Raw genomic sequence first — 13,201 nt, 5'->3', positions numbered from 1 at the left:
CACAGCAAATCTGGGAACGTTGCTGACCTGGGCAGTTCAGGCATTAACCGGCTCCTCCCTTAACGGGCGGAGTGGGAGGAGGGGAGGGTGGGGTGAACACTCCCGAGACGCAGAGGCGGGGCCCCGGGCCTCCTTGGAGGCTGGGCAAGGACAGGACAACCTCCCAGAGAGGCCGTGGCGCTCACGGACAGACTGTCACGGACGACCCTCAGGGCCGTGGCTGCGGCTCTCACTTCTGAGACATGTTAGCGGCCAGTCGCTGGCTCCACGTTGGGCTGCGTGATCTCCTTGCCCCAAAGCCACCCGCTGGGTCACAGGCGCCACCGCGCTTCACGAGACTGTCAGGCTGCCCGGGGACGTGGGGCCGGGGTGACGCGCACACAGACCCTCACAGGCGCCCTGCTCGCGGGACCAGGGGTCTTAGAGAAAACTCCCTCGTTCCTTTTTACTCACTCAGGTCATTTGTTCCCAAGAGAAGGAATGCCACAGCCGACCTCCTGCGGGAGGTAAAGGCAGACCCCTCTCCCACCACGAGACCAGTTCATTCCTGCACCAGATGCCTCTGAAGGCTCAGTGCGGGCAGAGGGGGGCGCTTCGCCCGGATTGGAGCTGGCTGGTGGGCTTGGGGCCTCAAGGGACAGGAGGGCTGGGCAGGAGGATGGGGCTCAGCGCCCCGGCTCCCTCGTGCAGGGGTGTCTCGGGCTGCAGCAGCGAGGCCGTCGGACGTCCACACTCACGTTCCCAGCAGCTCAGGCCCAGCCCAGGGGACCAGGAGCTGCCGGGAGCCGGGGAGACATGCTCTCCTGCCTGTGTCTCCGGGGGGGGGGGGGGACGGGGTCTCAGGAAAGACATCACAGACGTGAAGTGAGCAGGGCCACGGGGAGGGGCAGGCAGGGGCCTGGGTCCTCGGTGCATCCTTCCAGGCAGGGAAAGGAGACGCAGCGCAGGGAAGCCCAGGCCCGAGCCTGAGGGTGGGGGTTCCAGGGAGACAGGCCGCAAGCCGGAGGGTTGGGGGCATTCCACCAGGCACACACACAGACTCACATCAGCTCTGTGGCTGATGGCGTGAGGGACGCAAAGCACCAAAACGACCCGGAACAGCAGAAACCTGAACTCAGAAACCCAGCGCCCCTGAACGCCGGCATCTGGAAGTCATGTGACAGTGGGTCGGTCATGTCACTGCGGGATCTCGTCCAGTGACCGACCAGGCCAGGAACACAGCGGCCCCAGGAGGGAAGCCACTTGCCTTCTTACACGGAGAAGAGCCATCTGAAGACAAAAGTCAACCAGCAGACATATAAGTTAATGTTTACAGGTTGTAAGTTAAATGTTCATTGCAGCACCATTTACAATAACCAAGACATGGAAACAACCTAAATGTCCATCAACAGATGACTGGATAAGAAACTGTGGTATATTTATACAATGGAATACTACTCAGCCATAAAAAAGACAACATAATGCCATTTGCAGCAACGTGGATGGCCCTGGAGATTGTCATTCTAAGTGAAGTAAGCCAGAAAGAAAGAAAAATACCACATGAGATCACTCATATGTAGGATCTAAAAAAATTACACAAATGAACTTATTTATAAATCAGAAACAGACTCAGACACAGAAAACAAACTTGTGGTTACCAAAGGAGAAAGGGTGGAGAAGGATAAATTGGGAGCTTGGGATTAGCAGACACACACTACTGTATATAAAAGAGAAAAACAACAAGGTCCTACTGTACAGCACGGGGAACTGTATTCAATACCTCGCAATAGCCTATAATGGAAAAGGATCTGAAAAAGAACAGATACACGTGACTGAACCACTACACTGTACACCAGAAACCAGCACAACACTGGTCATCCACCATCCTTCAATTAAAAACCAAACAGACCCGTGCGTGAAGCCAGTGGGTACCTGTGGACACCCAGGCGAGGCGTGGTGGTTGGTGCTGGGGAGGTCACCGGCTCTGGGCCTCGTCCGTCCCTTGGCACAGAGATGCCATCTGGAAGACGGCCTGTCCGACCAAGTCACTGCAGCTTCTGCATCAGCCATCAGCGTGACGTGGGTCCCTGGGGCCACGGCAAAGGCAGAGTGGGTGGCAGGCTGCGGCAGGGTGCCACGCTCCTCAGGGCAGAGACTTCTGCTTCTGTGCGAAGCGGAAGTGGGCGGCGGCCCCCAGCTGGGACACCACGTGAAGCCACAGGGAGGACAGAGGAGGGAGCGGCCCCCGCGGGAGCCAGGGGGGCCGGGCAGAGCACGGGACGCCCCTCCCATCCTGAAACCAAGCAGGCAGCACCCGTGGTCGGTCCTGGGCTGTGTCTCCGACCAGGCGCCCATCACGGCAGGTCCAGAAAGGGGCCTGGCCAGCGTGCTGTGCAGCCCAGATGGACAGAGGGGCCCGGGGGCATCCTCTGAGCCAGCAGCATGTGCTCCCAGCTCTGGGGCCGACAGTAGCAGGAACCTCTGGGGGTCTGTGTGGCCTCTGAGACTGAACCCAGGATGCCTCTCAGAGCAGGGGCCAGGCAGGGACGGGCCTGGGCGACGGGCGGCCCAGCAAGGACCCTCCTCTGTCACAGCTCGGGGGCACCACCAGCAGCCCCGCCCTCCCGTCCGCTCTCCATCGTCCACCTTCCTGAATCGGCTTGGTTTCTCCCACTTCCTTCTTCCTCTCGCCAGGAGCGAACAGAGGCCAGGAAAAAGCCAAATCACGATGCCCCGAGAGCGCACGTGGCCATGAAGGCGCACGGCCCCCCAAGCGAGCAAGACCCCCAGAGTTCCAGCCTTCCCGGCGGGCACCCACGAGTGACTCCTCGTCCTTAAAGCTCCAGGGATTACGGTCACTGCCACTGACAGCTAACAGCAAGCTGCTTCAGTGGAACTGCAGAAGGATCATTCACCCATTTGATGCATGAAGAAACTGAGGCTCGGGGAAGTGGACGCGCCCCAGCAGACGAGTGCCTTGCTGGGATGCAGTCTCTGCCTCCCGGTGCCCTTGGACCGGACCGCGCAGCCTCACCTCGGCACACATGAGGCCCAACACCCAGAAGACAGTGGCCTGACCCAAGCTCCCGGCCCCACTTCCCGACCCCTTTTCTCCCACATCTCCCAGGGGCCATCCGGGCCCGCTTGGGAGCCTCTGACAGTGGCCCTGGCGGCGGCGGCATGATGCCAACACCGGCGGGTTCCCATGCTCCGCGGAGCGAGCCCTCCCCTCAGGTCCTCCCCAGGGCCGCGGAGGAGGGCAGAGGGACCCGCAGCCACTCCACCCCCGAGTCAGTAAGTGGATGGACCAGATGTTAGACCGAAGCCCGTGTTCCTGACCAAAGCGTCCCCAGAGAAACCCGGCGCACACAGTCAGGCGCACACCTGCGGTGAGCGGGGACCAGCCGTCGGAGAGCACGTCTCAGATTTTGGGAGACTGAGTGGCTCCCCGACCGCCTGTCCTCTGGGGGCGGCTGAGAATTTAACGGCCCTCATCTGCCCAGCAGCAACGGCGCTGCGGTTCTGGAATTAGAAGGGCCTTTGTCACTGCTTGGCGCTCTCTCCTGCCATTCAAAGCCGTGTTATTCGAAAAAATGGACACGGATACGCTTCCCCCGACCATGATCTAATACGAAGAAAAGCTCACCTAGCCAAGCACGCTGCCAGTTACGGGGCTCGCGATGCCAGGATCAGGGATAGGTGAGCCTCCTGGAGTTTCCTTTGAACCAAAGAATTCAATCCCCTGGGGCGTCGGCCCTGGGCTGCCTTTTAGGAGCCGGTGCCGTGTGCAGCTGCGGCCGGGCCGGCCAGAGTGTCACAGGCGGGGGCCCGCACAGGCACGCCCGAGCACACGCACACACACACGTGCACGCACACACGTGCACAAACACATCCACATGCACGGCCGAGCATGCACACACGTGCACAAACACGTCCACACACGCACATGCATGCACACACGTGCAGAATGACACATCTTGCAGTGCCCCTGGGGGTGGCTCTCCCCTCAGCCTCCCCACCCGGGTGAGGAGCCACAAGCTACACAGGACAGAGACCCCCGGGGGCTGGGAGCCCAGCTAAATCCTCACAAGGGGTGGGGAACCCTCTCCGAAAACCAGAATCCTCCCCAAGGGGACGTCCTCCCTCCCGCCAGGGCACACCCCCAGACACCAGCAGTGAGGCGTAAAGCACGCAGCGGGGACGGAGAACAGTGCACTTGAGGGTGAAGCAGACCCCAAAGAGAGCCGGGTCAGAAGTCAGTCAGGCCAGGGGTGGGTGTGAGCGGCAGCGCCCGGCCTCGGACAGAAAGGGGAAGCTTCTCCAGAGCGAGACCGGAAACGCCTGCAGCGGGGCCTGGTCTCAGACGGGCTACAGCACACATCCCATGACACCTCGGGAGAGGTGGGGGGCCAGCGTGGGGGCTGGGCCACTGGGTCCCACGGAGCCCAGCTCACCTCCTCGACTCCCGCGTGGGCCCCAAATGCTCCAAAATGGAAAGTTTCACAGGAGAAAGTCATTTAACCGTTTTCTTGGAAAAAAGCAGGGCTGGACCCACCTCTGGTTTCTCCAACTCTGTGTGTGCATGTCTGTGGGTGTGCGTGCACACGTGCTGGTATGTGGGTGCATGTGTGGGGGGTGTGCATGGGTGTGCATGTGTGTGGGTGCGTCTAGATGGGTGTGCATGTGAGGGGGGTGTGCACTTCGTGGACCCACGTGAGTGCGTCTTCCTGCCTGTGCACGTGGCGGGGAGTGTGGAGGGGCCAGGACCCTGGTCCTCACACGGAGAACACACGCATGTGAAGCCAGCCTGCAGCACACGTACGCCCCTTCCGCTTGGAGCCCCAGGACCAGCTGGAAATTCTCAGGAGTGACAAAATCCCCACACTCCCCAAAACCCCATCTCCCTGGACCTCCACCCAAGGCACAGCCTGCAGGACCCCTGAGGGGTCCGCAAAGGTGGGGCTGGCCAGTCAGCAGGGGCGATCCATGGGTAACATCGTACGTGGACCCCCTGGCCGGTGCAGACACCGTGACCCAGGCACATTCCACCTCCAGGAACCTTCATTCCCACTAACTGAAGTCCCAGCTCAACCGAGCAACTGAACCCCTCCGGAGAAGACACAAACGCAGGGCACCCAGCCCGATCCAGGGCCCCAGACCTCCGTGACGGCGCGAAACCCCAGCCCAATTCTGAACTACCCTCAAAAAGAGGCCAGAAAATCCCCAGGCCGGGCGCGTGCCCTCGACCTCGTCCCCACCCCCGCCCTGCCCCAAAAAGCGGCAGAAAAAAGGGATCATTTGTTGTGGAGAAAAAGCTGTCACACGGCCGGGACACAATGACCGAAGTCTTATCTGAAACCAAATTCTTCGGAGTTATTTTCCTATAATTCGAAAACACGGATTTCAGCGCGACTGGGCGTATTCTTGGGCTGAAAACGATACACCCGTATCAGAAAGCCTCGAGCAGCCGTGCCCGTGGCCGCGGCCCAAAGCGCCCCCCGCGACGCCGTCCAACGCGGCCAGGCGGCCCCAGCAGCCCCTCGGGAGCCGGGCGGCGCTTACCTTGGCTTCACATGTCCTGTGGCAGGCGTACTTGCAGGCTGCAAGAGAAAGAGACAGACGGGGTGCTGAGCGGTTCCCGGCCCTTCCTGCGTCTCCGAACTCCCTGTCCTTGGAAAAGTCCTGCCTGAGGGAGGCTCTCTGCTTAGGGTACCGAGGCCAACAGAGGGAGGGGCGGACGGACGTGGTGCCCACGAGTCCAGTCGCCCACGGCAGGTGGGGACCTCAGGGGGCGGTTAAGGACACGCCGGCCTTTCCAGGGCTCCGGGCGGCCGAATCGGGTCCCTGGAGGAGAAGGGCGGTGAATCTGGGCAGGAGGAAGCAGCAGCGTTGGCCTGCACATGATGGCATGTCCCCGAAGAATCAGGACAGGCGCCTTGGCATCGGGGAGAAACTGCACATTTGGGTCCCACGGCCCCTTTCTGCTTCCGGATCACCTGAGAACTGACTGTCAGGATGAATCCCCATCCACCTGCCTGCGGGGGACCCTTCTGCCGGACGGGGGAGGCGTGTGTCAGTCCGGAGGCCCCAACAGTGCAGACTGCGAGCCGGAACGAATGCAGATTTCACAGGCCCACCCTCAAGAGGCTGCGGCTGTGCGGACAGGACGGGAAGGGCTGCCCCCGGCAGTGGGAGCAGGTCAAGGGGCTGGCGCGGGTGAGGCAGCCCACTGCAGGCTCCCACGCGGACACCTAGCCGGTGGGGCAGGCCGGGGCCCGTGACCTGGGAGCTTTCTGGCCCTGTCCGGCTGGGGTGCCCTGGGCCCCCGTCCCCCAACCACCACCACCACCCAAGGTCATCACAATGCCAAAATGGATCTGTTCCAGGGACCTGCTTTGAAACAACGAAGCACAATGGTGCCACCGCACAGAATGTGTCGGGTCCTGGACGCATGAGGCCGTGGAGGTCAGGGGACGGCCCCACATCCTGGTCGGCACCTCGAGGCCCAAACTTGTTACCCCTCCAAGCCTTCCCTCTCGTGCCTCTGAGCTGGGGACAGAGATCCAGAAGTCACAGTCCACGTGGGGACTGAACGAGGGAGAAGAGTGACCTGGACCGTGGCTGGGGGTTCCCAGACCTCAGGCAGGGATGAGTCAGGGTTATGATCTGTACAAGATCTGCCTTCTGAACTGTCTGTCTGTGCATCAGAGGTTTGCAAAATGGTTCACACAGACGGATGCCTATGGAGTCCCCCCCACGTGGAGGGACCGCGGCCGCCCGCCAACAGCCAGCACCACCCCACCTGCCATGCGAGGGAGCCACCTCCGGAGCAGGTCCCCAGCCTCAGTCGTGCCTTCAGATGACACCGCCAGCCACGCGGCCCCAAGTTCCTGACCCTCAGAAGCTCCGTCAAGCTAGGACACTCACCCTAGGGCACGTGGTTATACGGCAGCAAAGAACTACCACAAGAACCCAGCATCACCCAGAAAGGGCTCCGGTGGCTGGAAGCAGGTGGCAGTGGTGCGTCACCTCCACGGAGGACGGCCAGCTCGGCCACGAGAGCGCCACAGCCACGACGGCTCTCAAGGCTCACTTGCCACGTGGGTCGCAGAAACCACGCAGGCACTCAGGCGGAGGTCCTGAGAGCGGACCCGCCGTCTCCGGGACGCAGGCAAAGCAGAATGGACTTCCCACCCACCAGCAGTGCGGGGGGGCTCCCTTTTCTCCACGTGCTCGCCAACAGCTGTCACTGCCTGTCTCCCTGAGGGCTGCCACCGTGACAGGCGTGAGGTGACACCTCGCTGCGGCTGCGCTCTGCGTCGCCCTGACGATCAGCGACGTGAAGCCTCTTTTCATGGACCTGCTGGCCGCTTGCTTGTCTTCTCTGAAAACTAACCTTTAAGGGACTACCGTGGAGTTTGGGGTAATGTCAGAAAAGACGCCTTCTTCCCCAGGCACCTATCTGTCTAGAGCTGGACTTTCTTCAGACACTTCAACCAAAGCAACATGTTTGTGACGGTGAGTTTTATGCGTCAACTTCACGGAGCCACAAGATGCCCAGGTATCCAACATTACCCTGGGTGCGTCTGGACGGCGTCACTGTCTGAAACCGTGGGCGAAATGAAGCTGAAAGTCCCCCGGTGTGGCTTCACGCCATCCACCAAGGGCCTGAAGACAATAAAATGTGGAGTGAAAGAATTCTTTCTCCCTGCTTGACCGTCTTCAAGCGGGAACACCAGTCTTCTCCCCCTTCTGGACTGGTGGGGCTCAGGCTGGAAGTCCACACCGGCTGTGCTGGTCACCAACCTGCCGGATACAGACGGAACTGGACCGGTTCCTCGCAGTCAGTTTCTCGATCTACGTCCTGTTGGTTCTGCTTCTCTGAGGAGCCCTGACTGACACCTGCTGAAGCAGGAAGGAGGACCCGCCCAGCCTATGAAGCCACACGTCGCGTGCACACAATGTATCTAACATATTAACAGCACGCCCTCTTCTCCGTGTGCACGGTGGGGGGTGGAACAAAGGGACGTCAGAAACTCCCTCCTGCCGTGAGGAAAGAAGTGACTGAAGCCACAGAGAAAACAATTATACACCCACAAGTAAAATATCGAGATGCTATTGAAAAATCATGACTTCTCAAAATCTAACATGGGACTGTGCCCATAGGAGGCGAGGGGAAAAGACTGGAAACCAGGTAGAGCACAAAACAAACTTGGTTCCTCCCCCGGGGAGAACTCAGCCCAGAAGAGACAGCGGCACACTCAGTGGAGAAAGGGTGGGCCACACAAAACCCGGCGCTGGGAAAGCCAGCTCACTCACAAAAGATAACCTAAGGAACAGGAGTGCCACGTGAATCAACCATGACGCTGGATCGGAATTGGAAAAGCAGAAATGAACATTAGGATGAAGGTTTGTGAAACATTTTTATGATCAGACAGAAGGGAAGACATTCTTTTCTTTTTTTTAACTGAAGTGCAGTCGCTTTACAATGTGGTGTGAGTTTATGTTGCCTAGTGCAATGGTTCAGTTGTGCTACATACACATATATGTCCCTGTTCTTATTCTTATTCATTATAGTTTATGACAAGGGATTGAACACAATCCCAAAAGGAGAAGGCATTCTTAAATAAGGAACAAAAACAGAAATTAAGAAGAACAAGGCCAACCTTAAAACTCACATGACAGACGCCCCACAGCACGAGGCAGCAACTTTGCCGCACGTGACTTAGAACAGTGAGGAACTGACATTTCAATGCCTTGTCATAACCTAGAATGGAAAAGGATATGGGATCCAGAAAAGGACTGATAATCCCGGGGACGGGGAGGCGGGAGTTGGTGGCCAGTGACACGAAGCCCCCAGGCCTTCTGCAAGGTTCCCCTCCCGCCTCCACTCTGTGACCCAGACCCGCGACCCCAGCCCCACTCCAGGGTCCAAGGGAAATGAGAGACGCGCTCCCCGTCCAGTCTACGGACTGACTAACGTGGAAACACAAGGAACAGCACGTAGCACTGACGACCTGGGGCCTCGGCCCCAGAGAGCGAAGCTAACGCCGCGTTTAGTGGCAGGCGCTCTCCGTGACCCCAAGAGCCCTCGCTCGACAAAGCAGAAACATTCCCTCGTGAGCTCCAGTAAGAGGTCGAGAGGTAAAATGGAACAACTCGAGCTGTGGGCAGGACAGGGACCAGTCGGGGCAAGTCCCCAGCCGCCCACTGCTGGCCCCGCGGCCCCAGCGACCAGCTTTCCTCTTTCTGGAAAACTTCCTCGTGAGCACATGTCAGCGTCGTACGGCCGGTCCTGGTCCAGCGAGGATGCGGGGGATTTCCAGGGTTGCATTTTTGGAAACTCCCAGAAGAGGTTTCGATTTGGGGGGATTTCTGTTTGTGTTTGTTTGCTTGGCTTGGATGCAACCAGCATGAGAACGGGAGGCCTGGACTCACCTCGGCATGACACCCCTGGACCTTCGATGATCTGTCTGCAAACCCCACAGACTCGGGCTTTTTTAAAGACTTTGTTCTTAAAGCTGTGCGGACCCGCTGTCAACTCTTCTGGCTGAAAAAGGAAAGGGAGAAAGGCTCAGCTTCTCAGCTCATCGTCTGTTCACTCTCCTTCTTCCTTTTCAGGAGGCGATAAACCCAGCGGAGCAGGTCAACAGCTAAATCGGGAACCAGCCCGGACAAACAGAGAGGAAGGGGCTGTGCACACTGGGAACCCCCCCCCCCGGTCTCCAGGTGCCTTGGTTCCCTATCAGCACCCTTGTGGGTCCAGCTTGTGATCCCCCGGGTTGCAGGGCCTCCTCAGAGGAGAACCCCACCCCCACATGTCACTGCACGGGACCAGACTTGGCAGGACCCCCCACCCTGGAATGCCATTCCTCCTTGACAGCATGCTCTGGCCACCCCCAAACGTCACCTGCTACTCCAGAAGGCTGGTAACTTACAGCTGCCTAGTGTGACCACTCCTAGTTCCCACCTTCCCCCAAGTCCTTCCTGACCGCTCCTCAGCCGTCCTGCAGCAGTGCCCTCTCCTAGCCCCGGGTGCTGTGTCATCTTGCCAATCCCGCCAAACGAGGGGGCGCACCCTGCACCGAGCAGAAGCCTTCGCACCATTCTGCAAAGGGGCCCTGTGGCCCCAGGAGGGAGAGGGGACACTCCCCTCCTGCCCGCTAACAGAGCTACTGTAAATGGCCGGATGCAATGGCAGGTGAGCTGTGAGCGCAGGCAGTCCGTGGAGCCACTCGGGCAGTTTTCAGCACGGCTCTGCCTGACCACCACCCACCCCAGACCAATGCAAAGGGACCATCTGGAGGCGGGGCCAGAATACACGTCTTCTTCGAAGCTCCCACAGCGATTCCCGCGTGCAGCTGCACGGAGAGCCACCCCTGTACCGCACGGAGCGCCACATACGTGTAAGGCACTGCCGCCGCGTGTGTTTACATGTTTGTGTCTGCTCTTTTTTTCAAGAGCCTCTCTCCTGTTGGATGGTAGGGCTCTCGTACCCGATGCCCACAAAAGAGGCACAACGCGGCTGTCATGACGTTCACGACACTGCTGGGAACTTCTGTGCGGTAACCGTGACCATCACTGTTCCCAGCTGAGGGGCAACCCCAAGGCCACGCAGCGCGGACAGGGGTGCAGGCTCAGAGCGGGTCTCCTCCCAGCCTCCTGCTGGGGCAGGAGAGTGAGCGTCACATTCCGGCAGCCCACAAGCGCCCCTCTCCCGACATCCCCCAGCTGGCACCTACTTTTCCCCCTTGGAATCTCGGCTCAGCTCTGTTTACGCACCTCCTCTCCCCTCCCCTCTGAAGGCGGGACACCAGGCTCTTATCCATTTGTCCCCCGAGGCTGTGCCCAGTGCCTGGCCAACAGTGAACCACGGACCCTCAATGAGTATTTGTGACTGAATGAATCGGCCGTATTCTGTGGGCCAACGGGGGATACTGTGACCTTTTGATTCCTTACAAATACCTTTATGACCACCAGGGAGAAAGGGGCACTGTGTTCCTGGGGTTTTCTGGCCAGCTGGGCCGCAGCTCCAGGCCCCGAGGAAGGAAACAACAGAGGTGTTCAGCGGAGGCCGAAGCCGTGTGAATGGGTGGCTGGATCCCCGAGGACTCCATCTCAGATAGCGTAATAGCGTCTGCTCACGCTCCATCTGAACAGGACATCGCCGTGAGGGGCTGCACGGCTTTGTTTTCACCTGACGCCGAGCTTTCATTTCCCCCAAAGAGGCGGGGCCCCGAGTGCACGGGGGAGGGGAGGCCGAAATGCTGAAGCGTTTAGCCGGCTCTGTTCAGGCATCTAAATTGCATTTAATTGTTGGGAGCCTACGGTTGGAAGAGGGAGAGAGCAAGGCTGCAGGTTCCACAAGGACTCCCTGAGGGGTGCAGAGTAATCTGTGATTGCAAGCTCAGCTTTTTTGGGAAAAAAAGTCCCTGCAAGATTGAACAAGGAAGCTTCACAGGAGTGCAGAAGGGGAACTCTGCTCTGCGCTGCTCTGCGTTCATGTGAAACCTCGCAGACCTCTCTGCTGGGTTCTCTGGGCTGATGCTGCAGTAACCAAACAGTTACCCGCACAAAGCCTACATCAGCACAATCCGAGCTGTGTTTTCCTTTCAGCAAAGAGGATTCCGGCGTGGGTCTGGGGACCCGGGAAACGCTCGGTTCCATTCTAGGGAGGCAGGCGCTGAGCAAAACCACGGAGCAACGTGACTCAAGTTCAACGCCTTGAAAACTTCCCGCAGGGGCAGCGTGGACCCCAAATCTCTGGAGTGATCCCGCCGGGAGCTGTTTCCTACCACCAGCAGCCCCAGGGCCCAGGGCCCAGGGACACTGTCCCCACACCACACATCGTCCCCACAAGCTTCCCAGCAACAGTGCCCGAGTGTAAAGCTGAAAATCGCGAGGCAGCGGAACAAAAGTGATGTGAAGTAGCTGACATTCTGTCAACCCACCCTAAGAGCCTTACGTAAGTTCCCGGGAAAACGGACGCACTAAATGCCTAATTATTGGACGCAGAGGAAGGACTGCTGACCGGGTGGGGAGCTGCCTCCCCCATCTGCTGGCTTCATTCAAACGCCATGGAGGGCGGTCCCGGGACTGCCGGCTGTAACCAGCCCCAGTGAACTTGCACTTCGGCGGGCAAGGCCAGCGCTTCCCCCACGTCCGCGCGGAGCCAAGCGCCCTTTTCCTTTGCAAGAAACACAAGTGTGCAAAATATCCAATGTCCTACTTCCACTCCAGGAAAGGAGTCCAAGGAAGCGTGTTCGAGAGGGAGCTGAATTAGCAAATAGAGGCTGAACTGTCTCCCACTCCCTGTGGGCTCACGGGGCGCCCGCCTTCCACCCGGCAAAGCCCTGCCCCCATCGACCTCTCCTGGGCACCTAACGCGCACACGCGCGGGCACACGCGCACTCGTGGACGCAGGAGCACACTTGGGCACGCGCACAGACAAGGGCGCGTGCGTGGACGTGCACGCGCAGACCAGGGCTCACGGGCACCCGCACACCCGCGCGCAGACTGGGGTAAGCGGGCACACGCAGGCACACGCGCTCACCAGCCCGAAAGCGCCCCTCTCCCAGCGGCCCCGTCCGGGTCGCAGCGGCCCACGCGTCCGCATCCCCCTTCCCAGCGCCGCGATCCTTGCTCCCAGCGTCCCGCGCCCCCTCCCCAGAGCCCACTCACCTGGCACCGGGGACCGCGCGCCCGCGCCCCGCGCGCGCACCCTCCAGGCGGCCCCGGGGTCCGGACGCGCAGCCGCATGGCCGCCCGGCGCCCGCGGAGGGCCCGGAGAGCCCGGCCGGGCGAGGAGGGCCGGGGCAGGCGCTGACCCCTCCCCGGCAGTCGTGCCAGGCAGGGATGCCTCCCGAGCCCCTGCGTCTGGGAGTCCCTGGAAAAGTTCGACCCCGGGAGGCCGGGCAGGACGCGGCCGCCACCTTCAAGGCCACTCTGCCGTCAGAAGTCAGATGCTGGGAACAAAAGCCAGGCGAGTGAGCGCACGGTCCCCTGGCGCCCCTCCATCTGACACGAATTAGCCCGCCCTCCCCCGCCCCAGACCGCAGCTCCAGAGAGAAGGCAGAAGGCTTCTCAGCCAAACCCTGGAAAAGAGGCGCAGAAACGCCTCCTCGGGCAGGGGTGAGGGGCAAACCTGTCGCCCTGGGCCCTCCCACTGGATTACCCAAGCCTCTGGCTGGAGTGCAGCTGGACTAGGGTTTCAGCCCTCTCC

The 13,201-nt window shown here is 60.2% G+C and overlaps 1 protein-coding gene across 10 annotated transcripts in view; it reads right to left on the bottom strand.

Annotated features, from left to right (window-relative positions):
- TNS3 (tensin 3) overlaps positions 1 to 13,201 on the bottom strand; it is a 151,067-nt gene that overhangs the window by 113,119 nt on the left and 24,747 nt on the right. For 4 of the 10 annotated variants that reach the window (XM_032476337.1, XM_032476347.1, XM_032476349.1 and 1 more), the window contains exons 1-3: positions 12,661 to 13,009; positions 9,418 to 9,529; positions 5,542 to 5,579 (exon numbers count right to left, since the gene is read on the bottom strand). In XM_032476337.1, the coding sequence (XP_032332228.1) occupies positions 5,542 to 5,579; positions 9,418 to 9,529; positions 12,661 to 12,738 (228 nt within the window). In that variant the 5' untranslated portion in view covers positions 12,739 to 13,009. Of the gene's footprint in view, positions 1 to 1,911; positions 2,067 to 5,541; positions 5,580 to 9,417; positions 9,530 to 12,660; positions 13,010 to 13,201 lie in introns of those variants that run through there. The other 6 variants (XM_032476344.1, XM_032476348.1, XM_032476338.1 and 3 more) reach the window with 5 other exon arrangements.

This window comes from Camelus ferus, unplaced genomic scaffold (assembly GCF_009834535.1).
Source record: "Camelus ferus isolate YT-003-E unplaced genomic scaffold, BCGSAC_Cfer_1.0 contig385, whole genome shotgun sequence".
Taxonomy (NCBI): Eukaryota; Metazoa; Chordata; class Mammalia; order Artiodactyla; family Camelidae; genus Camelus; species Camelus ferus.
Note: the sequence above shows the minus strand (reverse complement) of the source record. Positions and strands in the feature narration are given on the sequence as shown.